The sequence below is a fragment of the Sorex fumeus genome, unplaced genomic scaffold, assembly GCF_029834395.1.
Source record: "Sorex fumeus unplaced genomic scaffold, SorFum_2.1 ptg000072l, whole genome shotgun sequence".
NCBI classification, from domain to species: domain Eukaryota; kingdom Metazoa; phylum Chordata; class Mammalia; order Eulipotyphla; family Soricidae; genus Sorex; species Sorex fumeus.
In genome coordinates this window covers 26,593,879-26,615,350 of record NW_026606129.1, presented here as the reverse complement: position 1 = coordinate 26,615,350, position 21,472 = coordinate 26,593,879, and the positions used below count along the sequence as shown (strand labels likewise).

At 42.3% G+C, this 21,472-nt stretch overlaps 1 protein-coding gene across 7 annotated transcripts in view; it reads left to right on the top strand.

The window, feature by feature from the left end:
• Positions 1 to 21,472, top strand: part of THRB (thyroid hormone receptor beta) — a 441,166-nt gene that overhangs the window by 399,359 nt on the left and 20,335 nt on the right. For all 7 annotated transcript variants that reach the window (XM_056129151.1, XM_056129152.1, XM_056129154.1 and 4 more), the window contains 2 exons: positions 8,077 to 8,224; positions 11,213 to 11,418. In XM_056129151.1, coding sequence (XP_055985126.1) covers positions 8,077 to 8,224; positions 11,213 to 11,418 — 354 coding nt within the window. The remainder of the gene's footprint in view (positions 1 to 8,076; positions 8,225 to 11,212; positions 11,419 to 21,472) is intronic.

Here is a 21,472-nt window from a genome sequence, read left to right as displayed (position 1 = left end):
CTGTCTCATTTGCCAAGGTGTCGAAAATCAGATGGGCTGGTCACGTAATGAGATTTAAAGACGACCGTTGGACTAGAGCTGTTACTGATTGGATTCCACGGGATGTCAAGAGACCGCGTGGCCGCCCACCTACCAGATGGTCAGACTTCTTTGTCAAGGTCATGAACGATCGGTTTGAGGCCCTCCATGTTCCCGGAGCGAAGAGATGCCATTGGGCTACACTAGCACGCGACAGGGACAAATGGAGACGTTACTGGCGCCCGCTCGAGCAAATCGACGACTAACGGGAAGTTAAGTGATTAAGTGATCTCAGATCTGAATCCTGTTTTTAACATGCCTCTATCATAAAATCAGAAAGATTCTAAGGAGGGAGAAACAAACCATTTAATCTGAGGACAAAACATCTTGTAAAAGGACAAAAGAATCTTTTGTATAAAATACAGTTTTTGTTTTGTTTGGGCAGTGCTCAGTACTTGTTCCTGATTTTGTGTTCAGGAATCATTTCTGGCAGGGTTGGTTATGGGGGGTACCAGATGGGGTTCCAGAGGCTGAACCCAAGATCCACCATGTGCAAGGCAAGTGTCTTACTTACTGAGTTATTTCTCTGGCCCAAAAACACAGATTTAAGAATGGCCATAGGAAGCCGTAAGCATAAGAGAAAGAACACATGGAGCGTGCGGGATCCCGGAGGAAAAAAAAAAAAGAAAAAACAGGTTCCAAAAAGAGCCAAGTTCACCCGCAAGTTCCAGATGGAGTAGGCGCCGCATCTCACCTTCCCCAGATGGAACCCCGGTGACCAGAAGCCTCTACAAACACAGCTCGAGTATGCAGGAACGAGGACTTTTTCTCAAATCTGCCGAACTACACCTCCCAGGTAACCTCTGATTCCGGAAGTCGTGCCCACAGCCCGCCCCCCAGCGCCATCTTTGAAGCCGTAAGCATAAGAGAAAGAACACATGGAGCGTGCGGGATCCCGGAGGGAAAAAAAAAAAGAAAAAACAGGTTCCAAAAAGAGCCAAGTTCACCCGCAAGTTCCAGATGGAGTAGGCGCCGCATCTCGCCTCCCCCAGATGGAACCCCGGTGACCAGAAGCCTCTACAAACACAGCTCGAGTATGCGGGAACGAGGACTTTTTCTCAAAACCGCGGACATCTCTCTATATACAAAGTGATCAATGAGAAGTAAACCACCCAATCTTTCTCCCTGAAAGTCAGAGTTAAGTTTGGAGCACGGCCACAGCCCCAGAAACACAAGGACTTAATGCAGAACCCAGCAGCTTAGAGCAGAAAAGTGAAAGGACTATGCGTTAATCCAGGCCATCAAGTCTGCCGGAGGGGAAAGGGTGTTGCCCCATTCGCCCTCTCTTCTCTGGAAAGAAGGATGGCGGCCGCATGGGAGCCGTGTGGACAGCAGGTATGAGCCGGGGGTGTGGGGGCGACTGGAGCCTCATGGGAAGGGGGGCGTTCCGGTCCGTCCTTCACGCCCTACCGAGGTCACCAGTTGCCCCCCACGAGCGGCTCTCCAGCACGGCCACAGCCCCAGAAGCACAAGGGCTTAATGCAGAACCCAGCAGCTTGGAGCAGAAAAGTGAAAGGACTATGCGTTAATCCAGGCAATCATTTCTGCCCAGAGGGGAAAGGGTGTTGCTCCCTTCCGCCCTCCTCCCTCTGGAAAGAAAGATGGCGGCCACATGGGAGCCTTGTGGACAGCAGGTATGAGCCGGGGGTGTGGGGGCGACAAAAACCTCATGGGAAGGGGGGCGTTCCGGTCCGTCCTTCACGCCCTACCGAGGTCACCAGTCACCCCCCACGAGCGGCTCTCCAGCACGGCCACGGCCCCGGAAGCACAAGGACTTAATGCAGAACCCAGCAGCTTGGAGCAGAAAAGTGAACGGACTATGCATTGACCCAGGCCATCAAGTCTGCCGGAGGGGAAAGGGTGTTGCCCCATTCGCCCTCTCCTCTCTGGAAAGAAAGATGGCGGCCACATGGGAGCCTTGTGGACAGCAGGTATGAGCCGGGGGTGTGGGGGCGGCTAGGGCCTCATGGGAAGGGGGGCGTTCCGGTCCGTCCTTCACGCCCTACCGAGGTCACCAGTTGCCCCCCGCGAGCGGCTCTCCAGCACGGCCACGGCCCCAGAAGCACAAGGGCTTAATGCAGAACCCAGCAGCTTGGAGCAGAAAAGTGAAAGGACTATGCGTTAATCCAGGCAATCATTTCTGCCCAGAGGGGAAAGGGTGTTGCTCCCTTCCGCCCTCCTCCCTCTGGAAAGAAAGATGGCGGCCACATGGGAGCCTTGTGGACAGCAGGTATGAGCCGGGGGTGTGGGGGCGACAAAAACCTCATGGGAAGGGGGGCGTTCCGGTCCGTCCTTCACGCCCTACCGAGGTCACCAGTCACCCCCCACGAGCGGCTCTCCAGCACAGCCACGGCCCCAGAAGCACAAGGACTTAATGCAGAACCCAGCAGCTTGGAGCAGAAAAGTGAACGGACTATGCATTGATCCAGGCCATCAAGTCTGCCGGAGGGGAAAGGGTGTTGCCCCATTCGCCCTCTCCTCTCTGGAAAGAAAGATGGCGGCCACATGGGAGCCTTGTGGACAGCAGGTATGAGCCGGGGGAGTGGGGGCGACTAAAACCTCATGGGTCGGGGGGCGTTCCGGTCCGTCCTTCACGCCCTACCGAGGTCACCAGTTGCCCCCCACGAGCGGCTCTCCAGCACGGCCATGGCCCCAGAAGCACAAGGACTTAATGCAGAACCCAGCAGCTTGGAGCAGAAAAGTGAATGGACTATGCATTGATCCAGCCCATCAAGTCTGCCGGAGGGGAAAGGGTGTTGCCCCATTCGCCCTCTCCTCTCTGGAAAGAAAGATGGCGGCCACATGGGAGCCTTGTGGACAGCAGGTATGAGCCGGGAGTGTGGGGGCGACTAGGACCTCATGGGAAGGGGGGCGTTTCGCTCCGCCCTTCACGCCCTACCGAGGCCACCAGTTGCCCCCCACGAGCGGCTCTCCAGCACGGCCGCGACTCCAGAACACAGAAACCAATTTCTTAACTATCTGACTTTCGGTAGAAATACTTCCAGGGTCAATAAGTAAAATAGCAGAAATCCAAAACCAACATTTAATTCTTGAGCCCAGCTGAAGAGGGCAAGTCACTTCACAATGCTTTTTCAGCATGTCTGATTTGGGGGGGGGGGGGTAAACTCTAAATAATAGTGGTGAATCTTTTATTGAAACAGTCTGGTCAAAGCGGATAGTGTTAACTGGAGTTCATCTGCCTCGCAGGGACGGGGAGGGGTGGGGGGTGGGGTTTTATTGGGGTTCTTCATGGGAAAGGATGAGTATTGGTAAAGGGAAATGTGTTTGATATTTGCATGACTGAGACATAAACCTGAGGGCTTTGTAACCTTTCCCACAGTGATTCAATAAATAAATAAAAAAAAAAAAAAAAAAAAAAAAAAAAAAAAAAAAGAATGGCCATAGATGGAAAGTTCTACTATTCACATTTGTTTATTCAACCTGTTTTTATTTTTGTTTTGTTTTTATATTTCTACCCAATAATTGCAATATGTAAATGGAGAATTTTTTTGCCAATTTTGCTCAAAGGCAATGGAAATCTTCTGAAGATATTTCTTTGTTATAATATGCCAGTTTTCATGCATCCCTCGTAGAAAAAATGCTATCCCACAATAAGCCATTTTTAAAGTCGAGTACAAAGTTTTTCTAAGCAGTTGCTGAAATGCTCAAATATCAAGAGGATGACTTAACTCTTATAATACAGGTTAGTGTGTCATCTTGAACCAGAAAAAATTAATCTAGGTCTTCTCAAAACACAGAGAAACATGTCTGATATGTATTTACAAAATCACCAACAAATCATCAACTGAAATATATGTCCTTATTTAGTTTTGGGAGCATCTATTTTATCAACTTGTGTCCAAGTATTTTAATGATTTCCAATATTTTTAATTCTGTTTACTACTTTTTTATATGTTATATCAGGGATCAAATATAGAGTCTCACACATACATGAGCTCTGCAATTGAGCCATATTCCTGGCTTCTCACATGCTCACAGGAATATATTTTATAAGTAGCTATTTCAATATTTTCTATTCATGAAGATTAAATTCTAAGATTAAATTTTGTCACTATTTTTAAATTAAAGCATCTGGCATCTTTACATTTGAAATAGTCCCTTATCATATGTCAATTTCTGCTTTTATTATCACTATCACTATCATCACATTGTTTATCACTTTGCTCTAACAGGCACCAGTAATGTCTCCATTCGTCCCTGTCACGTGCCAGAGTAACCCAATGGCCATTTGGGGGCTATTTCAGGGTCAGGGAAGTGAGGACTCATTGTTACTGGTTTTGGCATATCAAGTACGCCACCGGTAGCTTGACAGGCTCTGCCGTGCGGGTGGGATACTCTTGGTAGCTTGCCAGGCTCTCTGAGAGGGATGGAGGCTTTTGGCAGCCTCTAATCACCTTTACAGGTGTTCCCAGTCAGGCATATATGCGGACAAGATACTCTTGGTAGCCTGCCGGGTTCTCTGAGAGCGAGAACTAGACAATAAGAGGTCGCACAAATGCTCTTCTGGAGCTTGGTTTTATAGTCTCTGGATCTTGGCCATTGATAGGGTTACATGGCAGTTGGTGGGTGTAACTGTCTAGCTACTAGAAGATAGGGGATATGGGTGGAGGAGGCCCAGTCCCAAACCAAGAAGGCTTGGAGATCTCAACCCTGGGTCCCACACACTTGGGTTCCTCTGCCGGTTCCTTCATGCATGAGGCTCGTCTGAGCATGTGGAGAGTGGTCTTAGCATGACTGTGGCTGGGTCCTGGAGGTCTTCCAAGAGATTTAGTCCAGGAAGTACCCAAGGAAAGTCATCAAAGATAAGGCACATAAAATAAATGGTACTATGAACCACAGAGCTAGCTATCTCAACTTATTTTATTTTAATTAGCAAAATAGAAATGATTTAATTCATCTCCTCAGAAAATTCACAGTACCTTATTGGAGAAATCAATAGTATCTTGTACCTTATTTTTCTCCTGACTCTTCGATGTGCTGTCTGCTTCCCAAAACATGAGTTGGTATCAGAGTACGAGTGAGAAAAGGTTAGCCCTAACTTCCGGCAGAGGAATGACTTTCCCAAACTTCCAGCAGCAGAGTTCTCAGCATATGCTCTAGACTTTGGTATCAACAAGTTTAGGATACACACTCAAATGCAGTGTGCCACCAGATAACTCCTCTCTGTCAAGGACTTGTATCTTCTTGCCAGGAACCTCTAGTTCTACTCTGCCCTCCAAGACCAGGGAACCCTAGAAGGGTGGATTTAACAGAAGTAAAAGAATTAGATGTGGGAAATTCGCAGGAAAACTTGTTCCTCACTCTTGCTGGATGCTCTGGCATTCAAACCAAGTAGGATTTGTCTAACTTGAATACTCAGGAAAGCTCTGCTAGCATCTCAACTGTCTGCTTCTCATGTAACGTAGTGAGTCTCCTAATAGGAGAGATCCACGCCATTCAAACTAATGGACTCAGGTCTCTAAGGATGCAAAAACCCACACTTAATAGAATGGTTTTTCTATTAGAACTTGAAGAATTAATTTGCACATAGACCTGAATTTTATTCATTTTAGTAATTTTCTGTCCAGTTTTTCCATTTAGAAATAGCTCTTTTGTCAAAGTGAGAAATATGAAATATATGAGGTGGGTGTAGATGTGGGGCTGGAGCGATAGCACAGCGGGTAGGTCATTTGCCTTGCATGTGGCCGGCCTGACCGACTGGCGTTCGATTCCTCTGCTCCTCTCGGAGAGCTCAGCAAGCTACTGAGAGTATCTCACCCGCAAGGCAAAACCTGGCAAGCTACCTGTGACGTATTCAATATGCCAAACACAGTAACAAGTGTCACAATGGATATGTTACTGGGCCCACTTGAGCAAATCGATGAAAAACGGGAGTGACAGTGACAGTGGGTGTAGATGTGAATAGTCCAAGCCAATAAAAATTAAACAGGACAATTAAAGTTTGATCTTAATATAGATCAGCATTTCCCATGATGGGTGATACTGCTCCATGGGGACACTGCAACATTCATCTAAAGAAATTAAATATCCAGGGGACACCAAGTAATTATTTTCCTGAAAAGATGATAGATCAAATAAGTTTGGGAATCTCTGCAGATCAACTAAAACTTCAGTTCTATCACTTGTCTGACAGAATTAGATGCACACACCCAAACCCCTTACACTTTATTGAAGAACATCTTTCAAAAGCGTTTGTACTAGGGCTTGATGGCTCCAGGTTGAAATACAACAATCTTCACATGCTTCCCTCTAAGAAAACTTTATTGAACCATTTTTAGCACATTATTCATAATAAGCAATACAAAATTATTTCAATTCTGCTTTGGGGGGCATGGTTTGGGATTTGGGGTGGAAACACTTGAAATATGGTGGTGGGATTGGTGTTTTAATACTAAATGTAATGAATTTGAATTATTGTGAACAACTTTATAAAAATTAAATTAATTTTTTTAAAAGTGTTTGTACTTTAGAATGGGCTGGAGCGATAGCACAGTGGTAGGGCATTTGCTTTGCACGCAGTCAACATGGCCCACCTGAGTTTGATTCCTCCACCCCTCTCAGAGAGCCTGGCAAGCTACCGAGAGTATCTCGCCTGCATGGCAGAGCCTGGCAAGCTACCCGTGATGTATTCGATATGCCAAACACAGTAACAACAAAGTCTCCAATGGAGATGTTACTGGGCCCACTCGAGCAAATCAATGAACAACGGGAGGACAGTGACAGTGACTTTAGAATAAGCTCTTTTGCTTACTCAGTAGTATAAACTACAACTCTGTCCATGAATTCAAAGGAAAAATGTGTTCTTAAAAGGGAATACCCTGCCACAGAGGCAGGGTGGGATAGGGGGATGGGGAGTGGGAGGGATACTAGGACCCGTGGTGGTGGAAAATGGGCACTGGTGAAGGGATGGGTATTTGATCATTGTATAATTGCAATCCAAGCAAAAAAATTGTAAGTCTACAACTGTACCACATGGTGTTTCACTAATAAAAATCAAAAAAAAAAAATTAAGTAAAAAAAAAAGAAAAATGTGTTCTTGTTCGGAGAAAATTTTTGTTTTGAGGTTCACCCAAAAATCATCTAAATACAACTATAAAGTCAACTTTAATTTATATCATATAAGCTTTTAAATAAATAGGATTTAGAGTTGTGGCCTGCAAGCTTGGTTTTAGTATATACTTACTGTGAAATTCTGGGACTGTGATTTTTAACCTGTTCAAAGCAGGCTATGTTCACCCATCAGTGACAATACTGAGTACCTACTTCATGAGGTTGTGGAAGAGACAGGATATGGAATACACTCTCCAGCACCTTTATTATATTGCTCACAATAAGTGTTCTTTGTTCTCATTAATTCCTACAACATAGAAATACAGTTGCCAAGAATTAACTACCATATCCAGAAAGATCCTAGTATGTAACACTACACTCTTCAGAATATTATATAAGGTCGTTAACCCTGGAATGAAGTAAAGAAAAACTATACATAATGAAACCCCAGAACAATAAGCTATAGGGAAAATTTGACAGACAACCTGAAATTTTCTTTTCCCCAAGTATTTTTGCTTGGAGAACTATGTAAGCTGGTCATGGCATCTCAAGATTCATAAACAAGAATTACACTAAATCTCTAAAGGCAGTTAATAATATATTTAATTACTAAATGATTGTATTAGCATGATTTATTTGCACTACTCAATTTTCTCAAAGAAATGAAAGCAAACACAAGATTTTCCAGAAAACCATTTTGCTTGGCTATATGCCAAAAATATGTTGATACTCTAATCACACTATAGCTCCTTCATCTCAGATTGAGAATTTTTTAGATTCTTTTTGGGCCAGTTCTTCAATATAAGGGGTAGAACTGTACATATGTAAGGTATAAAGTAATTCCTCAATCTATGAAGACACAAAATTCTAGTCATTTGTTTCAAGAAAATAACAAACTATTGTCTGGGTTCTTTCTTTTTTGTGTAGGGTTTCTTTAGAAGAACCATTCAGAAAAATCTGCATCCATCCTATTCCTGTAAATATGAAGGAAAATGTGTCATAGACAAAGTCACAAGAAATCAGTGCCAGGAATGTCGCTTTAAAAAATGCATCTATGTTGGCATGGCAACAGATTGTAAGTAATCTTCTCCCTTTGCTTTATATTCGGGGAATGTTGATTGGGGAAAGGTTTGGTTCAAGGAGATCAACCACACTAGTTGAAAGCAGGCACGCATGTGGACAGAGCACAGATACCTTGCATAGCTATAGACCCCTCAGTCCCAGCAGAGGCTGGGTAATTTTCCTTCTCTTCCTCCATCTCCTCCCTGTCTCCCATCAACTTCTAAATGTAATGTTATGCAGTGATCTAGATACGGGTGAGGGAAAACAATTTATTTACCCCAATCATCTTTGCAGAGCAATACTCTGTTTTCAACAAAGATTATAAACGAGAGGTTTTGTCTATATACCTTGAATGATACAATTTCACACACAACATTCCTGTCTTAAGAGCTTCAACTTATCCTTTGTTTTTTCATAAGCAGAGATAGGAGTTTATCTTGGTGAACATTTTTGGAAATGGTGCACTGGAAGAAAATATTGCGTTCCTAAATTTCTGAAGAATATGAAGTTGAGCTATTGCATGAGTCATCCTGCAGTTGGTTGTTTGTTATATTTTTAACCATAAAAACATGCCAGGTTAAAGTTATTCTCCCCAGTTTTGCAACTGCCTTAGCATATGGTGGTGAGATTAGCACTTGGGGTCTCCTCCTCCCCACACTCTGCAAGGGATTTACACCCATACCCGTCACCTTAATTAAGCTAATAATAAATAAGAATCATGTTCAGAAAGCTATGGCCTCCCTTTTGCTGAGTATTCATGTTAATGGCTTCTACTGCCATGCTATTTTGAACCTCAAAGAGTGATTTCAACTTTTAGTTTTAAAAGGAAAAAAAAGAAAGGAAAAAAGAATGCATTGAGAATGTTTACTTCTTCATGACAGAGTATTCACAACTATTATTTATGCGATAAGCAGGTTCTATTAAAGTTTCAAAAATCTACAGTGTGCTGATTTGCCCATTAAAGAATGCATAATGAAGAAACTTTTAAAAGGAGAAGGATTGTGTTAGGGTGATAAGCCAACACTGAAATCCTGGATCCACACATCCTCCCCTTCCCCTCCCCCCTTTGGTAAAGTGTTTTCTTTTAAAATCTTTAGCATGGGGGCTGGAGCAATAGTACAGCGGGTAGGTGCCATACATTTGCGGCCAACCCGGGTTTGATTTGCAGCATCCCATATGGTCCCCTGAGCACTGCCAGGAGTAATTCCTGAGTAAAGAGCCAGGAGTAACCCCTGTGCATCCCCAGGTGTGACCCAAAAAGAAAAAAAAAGTCTTTAGCCCTTATCAACAGTATGCCTAATCTGCATATGTAAAAATGATTGACAGAATCAAGTTCTTATGTGGGTCACTAAAATGAGCTGTTATTATTGAATATCCATTTCATTGAAAAGTTAAAGATATGAGTATGGAAGAGGTTAAAATAAATCAGTCCTTTTATCTAGATCATGTGTCAAGAAATTTTAAGTGGACCTTCTGCTTCTGTGATTGTGATTATGCTCATCATTATATGAGCTCGTTTCATCATCAGAAAGACCTGCTGGAATCCCAGATCTGTCACTTGCTAGCTGTGTGGACTTACCCTTGGGTTTCCCCTCTGTGTTTCATTGCTTATGTTGTAGGTTATTTTTAGGATTAAATCAGATCATGTACATCAAGAACAATTGCAAGGAATCTTGCAAAGAAGAATTTGGGGATTAAATAAAACCCATTTGTCCTCTCCTTTCAATAAATGAGCCACCATTACTTATTAGTACTCATTCATACTTCCTATAAGGCCAGGTAAATAGGTAAGAAGCAAGGGCACCTCGAGGATTAATAAATCAAGACAGACATAATTGAGAAAAGCATGGGATCAAGAGGCTCTCAGCCTCATGGACTGAGACCCCCATTCTCTACCACATTCCATTTGTATTGCCTTAAACAACAATCAACAGAAGAACAAAGACATTCATACATTTGCCATGAACTTGCCCTGTGATTTAAGGCAAATCACAATCTCTCTGGATCAACTTTCTCCTTTGTGAAAGGAGGGGATTGGGTGAGAAAATATCTTAGATCCCTTCCAGTCCAAAATATTAGAATTTAACGGTTTAACACATGAGCCTTTCTATTCCACTGAGAATTATTAAAAAATCTAATGAAGTGGTTTTGTCTCAAGAATTAGCCACAATGTATAGGGTTTTTTGTTACTTGCTCTAATTTCCCTTTTGCACAAATCATTATGTCATAACTACATTGACCCAGCACTTGTAGTGCATTATCACATTGAACACCCAAGTATTTTTATTTCATTTTATTCCGGAACAAATGAATGTCCTGAGAACCTAAACAACTTGTGAGAGGCCACACACTTACAATGTGGCAGTACAAAATCAGGCATGTCTAGATTCCAAAGCCTGAGCTCCTTTTCATAAGTGAGCCACCACTGAGGGTTGAGCAAGGAGATGATAATGGGGTTTGTGTACCTCTGAAATCCAAAATAGGCCCAGCCTCATTCCAGTTAGCCTTCAAGAGGGCTAATAAAGAGCTGGGGTCCTTTTTCCTCTGAGGAAGGGATCACTAGCCTACCATTTACATCTCAGAACGTTTTTAACCTAAATATTTCACTGAAAGTTCTTTTAGTATGAAACAGAAGTCCTACGAGTAATTTAAGAGATTGGCTACTCAAGCTTAACTACGAAGTCCTGGGGGGGATGTAAATCTTACCTCTTTGCTATGTTGTTATTTAAAGCAACCTTCTGTGCAATTGTCTTTGTATTGCTGTCCAGCAACCCCAGGTCTTTGTTTGAAAAGTTGGCCCTGGTATTGAGTGTTTGAGACTCAAGTGGGACAATGGCCAGTCAATGGCAGTTTTCTGGCAAGAAAAGAAAGTGCCCTGGAGGGCACGCTGAGCCATCAGTGTTCCTTGGGTCCTATCCCTGAGACTGTGGGGCTTGTCCTTGCCATTTGTCTGGGAGCTTTGTCTCACTGTGTGCTTTGTCTCACTCTCTCCCTCTCCCAGTGGTACTGGATGACAGCAAGCGGCTGGCAAAGAGGAAACTCATAGAGGAGAACCGAGAAAAGAGACGGCGGGAAGAGCTGCAAAAATCCATTGGGCATAAGCCAGAGCCTACAGACGAGGAGTGGGAACTCATCAAAACTGTCACTGAAGCCCATATGGCCACCAATGCCCAAGGCAGCCACTGGAAGCAGAAGCGGAAATTCCTGGTAAGGCTCCTAGGCGCTGCTGCCGGTCTGGGCTCATTCATTCCTCCTGACCTGGGCTACTGCTGTGATTGACCCATTTTACTGAATGGGAAATTGTGCCTCTGAAAACTTGGAGAGCTCAAGTTTGTTTTTTGGTTTTGGGTTTAATGGGGGACAGAGACAAAGGGGCTTCTCAAGCAGTGCTCAGGGGTCATTCCCCACAATACTCAGTAAGGCCAGGAGTTCAGTGCTAGAGCCCCAGGGTGCTTTGCTCAAACAGTGCACTGTCCGGTACCATCTGGGCAAACCCAGAAGGGCTATACCTGCTGATGTTCAGTGGACCATGTGATGCCAGGGATCCAGCCAGGGACAGATACATGCCTTGTTCTCTGTACTGTCTCCCCAACCCCAGAGCCTCGATTTGAATCCACTTCAGTCTGAAAATAAAAGTCACTCCTACCACCAACAGCTTGTGAGTCACCCAATTCAACAGCAGTTTCTAAAATCACACTATATTTTGTGGTTCATATGACCTAGGTCAACGAATTAGTATAATTTGTTGATCTGGATCTTATCAAAAGTCCTGATTTAACTAATTCAATTATTTACCCATAAGATCCTCTTTGTATACTATTTCTCCCCTCTGCTGTCTCTGATGTACATACTTTGAACTCACCTTGAGAATAATCCCTAGAATGAAGCATCCCCTATCAAATTCATTTTTATTTTAGTAGAAGTCAAAATATTTTATTTTAAGTAAATGATATCTCCATTCCTAGAAAGAAAATGGAAGTTGGGAGCTGAGATGGGGAAGGGAGGAGGATAATATAGAAAAAAGAGACCCATCCATACCCTTAGAATTTCAGTGCATGATGTTATTATAAAAGTAACCAGTGTGAAGATTCATCCCATTCACTTTTCATTTGGAACTCACACTGCTTTGAATGACTATTCCCATTTTTAGATATGCATATCAAACCCAAAATTTGCACTATTAAAAAGTGGCTGATCTCCAATCACAAGTCAACTCCACTCTTCAGGTTCTAGATTTAGCACTCAACACCTCTGCAGAGAAACATGTATCCCATCAGCAGTAGTGGGACCACCACAGAGACCAGCCATGCTCTTAGCTTAGGATATATTCTGAGCACCCCTTAGAACATTTAGGAGCTCCTCACTGAACCCCATCATCATCAGCCCCTGAAGTCTCTTCATTCACAAGAATACATTCCTGCTTCTCTCCCCATCTGAATGGGGAGAATTCTGTACCTCAGAGCTTACCATCATCACTAAAATGAAATCATTTTTCACTTTAAAAAAAGTGTAAAAGTAGAAGGGGAACAATTTTATTCCTCACCTTTGTGCCCTCGAACATTACAATGAGTGTGTTCTAATACATTTTGTTGGCGGCTTCCACTAGCAGTAGTGTTACTAAATAGTGCCTACAAAGGGTCAGGTACTATTCTAAGTGTTTTCTGTATGTTAGCTCTCTATACCAGCCCTCAAGATAGATGGGACCAATATGCGTCCCCATTTTACGGAGGAGAAATTAGTACTGCACTGTAGCACTGTCCTCCCTTTGTTCATCGATTTGCTCAAGCAAACACCAGTGACATCTCCATTGTGAGACTTGTGGTTACTGTTTCTGGCATATTGAATATGCCATGGGGAGCTTGCCAGGCTCTGCTGTGCGGGTGGGATACTCTAGGTAGCTTACTGGGTTCTCTGAAAGGGACAGAGGAACCAAATCCGGGTCGGCCACATGCAAGGCAAACACCCTACCCGCTGTGCTAGCGCTCCAGCCCAAGGAGGAGAAATTAAGGTGGAAAATTCAAGGAAACTTACCTAAGGTTCCACAGCTGGTAAGTGGTGGCGATAGATGCAGTCCAGCTCTAAGATGCAACTAAGCAGTTGAGCTCCTGCACAAAGACAAACATGAAAAGTCTTAACAGAAGTTGCCTCTCTGTGTCTTGTTCTTACACCCTCAGATCCACCATGGCACATATGCCAGGAAATGAGAAAACACTCGTGCTCAATATATGAATGAGCTTTCTGACCCAAAATATTCTGCCTAACCCCCAACTTCAATCTGTCCTTTTCCAGACTGTGTAGGTCCTTAATGGACATTGTAGAGACTATTTTCTGGGTCTGCTACTACCACCTAATTCCAAAGACCCAGGTGAATGCTTTAAAAGGTCTTTTACTACTGAGAAATTTAAATTCCTATGTTCTTTAGTCCCCAGAAAGGATTGTAGTCTAATTAAATCCATCTCATTGGTCACTAAGGTACTTCTTGCCTAATTCGAAAAATTTGTTCTCTTGCCTAGAAAAAAATTTTTTTTAATTTTAAGCAACAAAAAAAAATTGCCTGCTGGGAGGCAATAAAACCCTGTTCCAGGAATGGGAAAACACAGAGTAAGGGTTAAACATGTAGGATAAATACAAATAGTGGAATAAGGGAAATCAGGATCATGATGGGAAGTGAGGAAAAACTTCCCTTTTCTAAACACAGTGATCAGAAAGTGTCTCCAAGAAACCAGTAGTCACATCTAGAAAGCTAGGAATCTAACTTTATAAGGGGAAGTATATTCAAATATCTTCATGCTTCATAGTCTCTTCAATAAAGATAGCATAGTTTCTGTAAATTAAACCCAGTAAGATCTGTACCTTATATTCAGAAACTCTTGGTAATTTCATCACTGCAATTATCTTTAACAGAAACTAAAAACAGTATGATTTTGGCTAATTTTCTCTCCAGCCTATGAGTTTATCCATGCATGAAATTTTTCTTTGGGTATCTGACTGATTTACAGAGCAACTGTTTTTTTTCCACCAATATCCTCTCTCTCTGTGTTAAATGACAAGTATATTTTATGAATCCTTGATATGGTCAAGAAATTGTCACTCTCTGGGTCTGGAAAGATATCTTAAAGGGCTAGATCACCAAGCCTGGCAGATGTGAGTTCTCAGATTTAATCCCTAACACTATATGTACCTAGACACTTCTAAATATAATCCTGGTGGGTCCCAGCACTACTAAATACATACAGTACTACATTGCCAGGTCCCAGCATCTAACCATCAAGACTATCATATCAAGGAGTGTCCCCCAGCCTCATGAGCACTACTGGGGAGGCCCAAAATGGATGGATGGATGGATGGTTGGATGGATATGGATGGATGGATGGATGGATGGATGGATGGATGGATGGATGGAATATAGATATTGTGATGCTTGATCCAAATACAAAGAACTGGGAAACGGAGAGATAGAACAGTGATAAGATGCTTGCCTTTCATGCTGCCAACCTGAGCTCAATCCCAAGTATGCCATAGGGTACCCAAAAGTGATCCCTGAGCACAGAACACAGAGTTATCCCTGATTTTAGCCAGCTGTGATCCAAAAACAAGAACAACCACCTCCTCAAGCCATTCTTTCTTAGTGCTATGGCAGATCAGACAATCTCCACTGTCCCATCCGTCTCTATAATTAAATTAATTTCTCCCTGGGAGGGAGAGAGAGAGAGAGAGAGAGAGAGAGAGAGAGAGAGAGAGAGAAGGAAAGTACTTGACATAGAGGCAGATTGGGAGAAGGGAGATGGTGGGAGGGAAACTGGGATCACTGGGAGGGAAACTGGGATCACTGGTGGTGAGAAATAGACACTGGTGAAGGGATGGGTGTTGGATCATTTTATGAATGAAACCTGATCGTGAAAAGCTTTGTAACTTTGTAACTGTGTGTTTCATGGTGACTCAAAGAAAAATTTAATTTCTCCTAGTCAGTCCCTGTGTATGCCTGGGACCATCCCTGCATCTTTTGGGGAGAAGCACTATCCAGTCCACATTGTCAACTTCAATGTTAAACATGTATGTAGTTGAAACCTGTGACATCTTTTCACTAGGATGACTCCCATTAAAATCTTTCCCCAGTTTATACAACCATTCTCTCCCAAAAACAGTCTAGTTTATTTCTCCCTCCCTTTGAATCTGGACTAGGCTGTGATTCCTTTAAATTATGCATTTGGGGGCTAAAGAGATAGTATAACATGTAGGGAACTTGCCTATCTTGAGGCTGACTCTGGGTTCATCCCCGGCACTGCATATGGTCCCTCAAGTACCACCAGAAGTGATCCCTGAGAACAGAGTCAGGAATAATCTCTGAGCACAGTAATCTTTGGATATCCAGGTATGGTCCAAAATCAAACCAAAAATTATGAATTTTGAGAGAAGTAATGGTTGAATGACTTCAAAAGCTGAGTCCTAAAAAGTCTTGCAGTTTCCCTTTGGTTTTCTTAGAAGAGGAATAGAGTAGTTTCTGTGAGGGAATCCAGCTGTCAAATATATAAATCTAAGTACCCGAGACCATCATGTTTTAAGGAATCCCAGGGAAGTCATGTGATGGCAACACACAGGGAGATTTCCAACCAGTCCAGATAACAAAAATATGAGTAAAGAAACCTTTGGGTGACACCAACCTCTGCCTCCATTAAGTTATAGAAGTGATATAAGTGGGTTCAATTCAACCAAACCTATCAGTCCCCTGTAATCAGAGGTGATTAAAAAAAATTGTGCTGAGTTACTAAGGTTGGGAAAGTTTGTTACACAGCAGTAGAAAACCAAATTTTAACTCAATAAATATGTGTTAAGCAGAGTATCTATGTCAGCCTTAGAGACAGTACAGTTAAGCCCTGTATCTCAGCCAGTTTGTATATTTATACATATTCCTGGCAGATGGATGACTTTAAATCAGTATTTATTGTCAAGATGAAAATTGTACTCTTTTGAGTAGTGTGTTATTCCTGCAAAAACATTAAGAATCCTACAATAAATACAACTTTGTCAAATGGTATCATGTCCAAACAGACTTTTCTACATTGGTACATTAGGATTGGCATCTCCCATGTGGCTGGTAGTTTTGTCTTCTTGGCTTCTAACACCACTACACATATTGTTTCATTTATTTTTATGTGATGATGTCTCAACTTGTTCTGAAAAAGGGTTTGAGGAGGTCTATTATGTTAATAATAGTATGGTAACATATCATCGGGGATTAAAAATTATAGATTGTCATAAAGCTAAAAGTATTCCATTCATCTGGAATGGGTAAGTCACTTACTCCCCAAATAGAATAAAACTTAATCATTTTTCACTCTGAGACCAAGACGGAAGTCAGAAATAGAGGATGGTGGTTTGTCCTGACCTTCAAATTTATGTTTGGGTCTGAGAAATGAGAATCATTAACAGATAATTCTAAGACCTTTTTTTAAAACAACATTCAAATACGTTGAAAACATGCAATTTTCTAGTTTTCTCCAATCTACTCACATCTCTGATGGTACAGAAGTGCCAGTTTAACCACCAAAAATTTATGTGTGCTGACAGTGATGATAAAAAGTAGAGGTGAATTATGAAGGGAACAAGGAGTATCTGGTCCCTGGGAAAATAGCATCTCTCCTCCCAGGGGTAGAGGGGGATTTGGGTTTGGAGTAAACCCCATGCTGACAACAGTTTTGTCCATGACATTGTGCTGTCTTTTTCTGCTCCTATAGTTCACAGTAAGGTATGACTTTGAATGGATCTCCCTCCAATTATCAAATTATCAAATTACCACTAGAAAGAGGGCAGACCAACCCTTCTTTTTCCCTGGCCTATTTGCTGTCTGATTTCATACATTCTTGACTATGGTGGCCTCAGAGAAGTATCACTAGCAGAGGGTCAAATAAGAAAGGCTTTTTGTGGTCTGCTTACCCACCACAGGACAAGAGCAGTCAAGTCAGGAAGGTTTCTTCTATAGCTCCCAAAATCATTACAGTTGTATCAGAAGCTAGTATCAGCATCTACTCATTTTGTGCATAGAAATTGAAGCTAGAGTTCAGTGCTTACCTGTTGCTTTTTAGTTATGTGACTTTGGGCATTTCTCTAAATCTCAGTTGTAATAATATCAAAGTGGCTCTTACAATAATATCAAAGTCATTGAAGTAAGTGTTGAAATTTAATCATCATTTGTCCAGGTCTTCCTGGTTGTCTTACAAAGATGAAAGAAAAACAACCAATCTATGACCAAGAAGAGAAATGGAAGAGTCTCACTAGACCTTCCTCATTCTACAGGTGTCATGAAACTGCAGGTAGTGCTGCCAAGAAGTCCTCAGCTCTGAGCCAGCTGCTTACAAAGGAATCAGCTGGCAGCATTTCACACTCCCCTTGAACAGTACTGATCAAAAAAAGCAGAAAGCCGGTTAGGCATAATTAGTGGAATGCTAGCCTCCTCTAGTGCTGAGCCAGGGAGAATTCCCCCACCTGCACACACACCTGCATCTCTCATTGGGATGTCTCCCACACTTCCATGCCATGTTTAATTGGAATAATTGGGTTTCTTCCTGTCCCTCACCCCACATCCAATGGGTCAGAACTCCCTATCTCAGCTAATGCATCTCAAGTGCTTCCATTCTTGTCTATATCTGCTACCACCCTATAGTCCAGCCCACTCCACCTCTCGCCCAAACCTCTGCCTGTTTCTTCATCTGATGTCCCTTCTCTGCAAATTATCACCAACCCTGGGTAAAATCCTTTAGCAATATTGCATTGCATTTAGACTCACTCCCTCTTCTCAATATGACTCTCACAGAACCCTTGCCTCTCCGTGTCCTTTACTCCTGTCATCTTTGGGATCTATCCATCAGTGACTCTTTTCTAGGCCTAGCCTTTGTGCTTGTGTTTCCTTCTGGCTTACATGTTTTCCTTTTGAATTAATGGAAACTTCCCTGATTGACTTTTTTTATGTCAGAACTCACACATCATTTCTCAAATGAGCCTTGATGGCCACCCCAATTCCTATCCACCATGTACTACCTCATCATCTCCCATCTCACCACAAATAAGTTCTTCCATGTGTGCACCTTTCCTCTATTATCTCTCACTACAGTGGAAGTTCCTAGAGGACACATTGTTTGTGCTAAAACCTCAGCATGGGACTAATGAACCCATAATATGCTCAATAATGATTGGTTGAGTATATGTGCATATGGGATAACAGGGATCCACCCAGGTTGACCACATGCAAGACAAGCAACCCACCTTCTGTACTATTGCTCTGACCCCTACCTACCATTTTTAAAAATGATAGTGATAAATGCCTAAATGCCATAGAAATGATGCTGTTAGGCCATTATGTGAGATCAAATGAATTACATATCAGTTCAAATTGAAAACATCTGGGAAAATATATATTGGGCTGGAGCGATAGCACAGTGGTAGGGCGTTTGCCTTGTGTGCAGCCAGCCCGACCGAGCCGGGTTCGATTCCTCCACCCCTCTCAGAGAGCCTAGAAAACTATTGAGAGTATCTCACCCACACAGCAAAGCCTGGCAAGCTACCCGTGATGTATTCAATATGCCAAACACAGTAACAAGTCTCAAAATGGAGACATTACTGGGCCCGCTCGAGCAAATTGATGAACAACTGGAGGACAGTGTTTTTTGGGGGGAAGATATTATGGAGAAAACAATTTGTATTGGGTGGGATTTGGAAGAGACAGATGTGAGATATAGAAGTGGTACTTTGAAGGAGAAAAATTCCAGGAAGAAAGCAGCCCCTGGCCCAAAAAGTGTGAGGGATATTGGAGAGGAGACAAGAAGAGGTGATCGGGGCTGTTCAGGAGCTCCATTTAGGACAGGTAAGATGGAAGAAAGTCAAAATGAGAGATGGAATGATATTCATGAGCAAGTTAAGACAGTTTGATCTCTAGAGGCAAAAAGGGAATAAAAACCAAGCTTTCTCCACAATCCGCACTGGTGAATCTAAGAGATGGAGGTTTATCATCGGTATCTGAGTTTGAGCCCAGGTTCAGAAGCCTTTTTGTGTTTGTGCAAGAATGTGTACTATATGTAGTAGATTACAGGGCTACTGACTGCAATAAGATATCCCAAATGTTTGACTGATATAAAATATTAATCATCCTCTTTATTTTAATATCTTTCAAATACTTTTAAGTGATATATTGTCCTTATAGGTAAAACATCTTCAGGAGGCAGGGATGTGGCTCAACAGTAGAGAGCAAGTACGAGATACTAGATTCAGTTTCCAGAGGGAGGAAGGAAGGAAAAAAGGAAGGCAGGGATGGAAGGAAGGGAGGGAGGGAGGGAGGGAGGGAGGGAGGGAGGGAGGGAGGGAGGGAGGATCTTCGGGGATGTCAAAAAATAATATTGCATTGCTCAACCTTAATTTCTCATACCTTGTGTGTTAACTTCAGTCAATCATAGGAGGTTGTGTGTGTGTGTGTGTGTGTGTGTGTGTGTGTATTTCCTAGTAACCATAATATATTGTATAGATTAATGGTAATGATGAAATGGATTTTATTTTACATATAATTTTACTTCTAGCAGTTATATTTGCCATTTAAAACATAAGATTTTGAAAGCATTTTTTCTACCCTGACACTTATTTTCTCAGCAGCAATAAAAAGACTTTTCAGTTTGCTACATTTGGTGTTTAATTTTAATTAAAATTAAATTTTACATACATAACATTATATAATTTATATATTATATTATATGCCAGACACAGTAACAACATTATATAAATCTAATCTCTACAGGATGTTACTTTGTTATGTTTATGTTTTGTAATATTATTTCCATTGTAGTGATATATTACACAATTATAGTATAATATTATTGTCTATATTCATTATGCTATGCATTAGATGTCTGGCTTAATTACTGCTTGCTACAAGTCTATTCCCTTAAACACCATTATTCTTTCCTCCCCCACCACCACCTCCCCATATCCCCTGGTAGTTATCGTTCTACTCTCTGGGTTTGTTTTCACGGGTTTGCCTTTTTCAGTGATAAACAGATTTTATCTTCCTCTAACTTATCTCACTTAGCATAATGTGCCTTCAAGATCGATCCACATTGTCACAATTGACAGGATGTCCTTTTTCTGAGGATAAATGATACCTCACAGTGTCTACATAGCACATCTATTTTACGTGGAGGCTCTCCAGTGTTCCTCAGGAGGTCTCAGATCCCACCACAGATTCTCAGCCAACTGAGCCATTGTTTTAATGTAAGGGACTGTAAGGGACCAGGATGTGCTACTACCCAGGATTGGATATCCAAATGGTGCTGAGGGCCATATCCATCAGTGTTCAGTGGACAATGTAGTGCAAGGAATCAAGCTAGGCATGTGCTTCACCAATGTACTATCTCCAGATCCCTAACAGCACATCTCTTCTGTCCACTCATTCATTGATGGGCATTTGGGTTAGATTCATGTCTTGATTATTGTGAATAATTGTGATAAACAAGGGGTGAGATATTTCACAGGAATCCTAGTTTTATTTCCTTTGGGTGTGTAAAAAGAAAGTGAACTCTGGAGAGTATGGTAGATTTGGGCTGAAGCGATAGCACAGCAGATAGGGTGTTTGCCTTGCACGCGGCTGACCTGGCTTTGATTTCTCCATCCCTCTCAGAGAACCCGGCAAGCTACTGAGAGTATCCCACCCACTCAGTAGAGCCTGGCAAGCTCCCTGTGGCATATTCAATATGCCAAATACAGTAACCACAAGTCTCACAATGGAGACATTACTGGTGCCCGCTCGAGCAAATCAATGAACAACGGGAGAACTGTGCTACAGTGCTGTGGTAGATTTATTTTTTACTTTTTAAGGAGTTTTCATATAGTTACCCAGAGTAACTGGATTAGGATTTTCTGTTCATTTCCTCACAATTATTGTCCACTTGATGCTAATCATTCCAACAGGTATGAAGTAACAGCTCATTATAGTTTTTATTTGCATTTTCTTGATGATTAGCAGTGTTATGCATCTATTTCTTAGTACTATTTGCCATTTCTGTGTACTCTTTGGAATGGATGGAAATTAACATCAATACAGATATGAGAGGCCGTCATGTTTGGTCCTTTATCTACTTTTAGCACACTTCTCCCAACCCAAGCAATCCCTCCAACCATCATTGACTTAGTGATTCCTTCTCCATCCCAGCTGCCTTCTCCCCCAGCTCATGGAGCAGGCTTCCAGCCGTGGACCAATTTTCCTGGCCCTTGTGTCTACTGT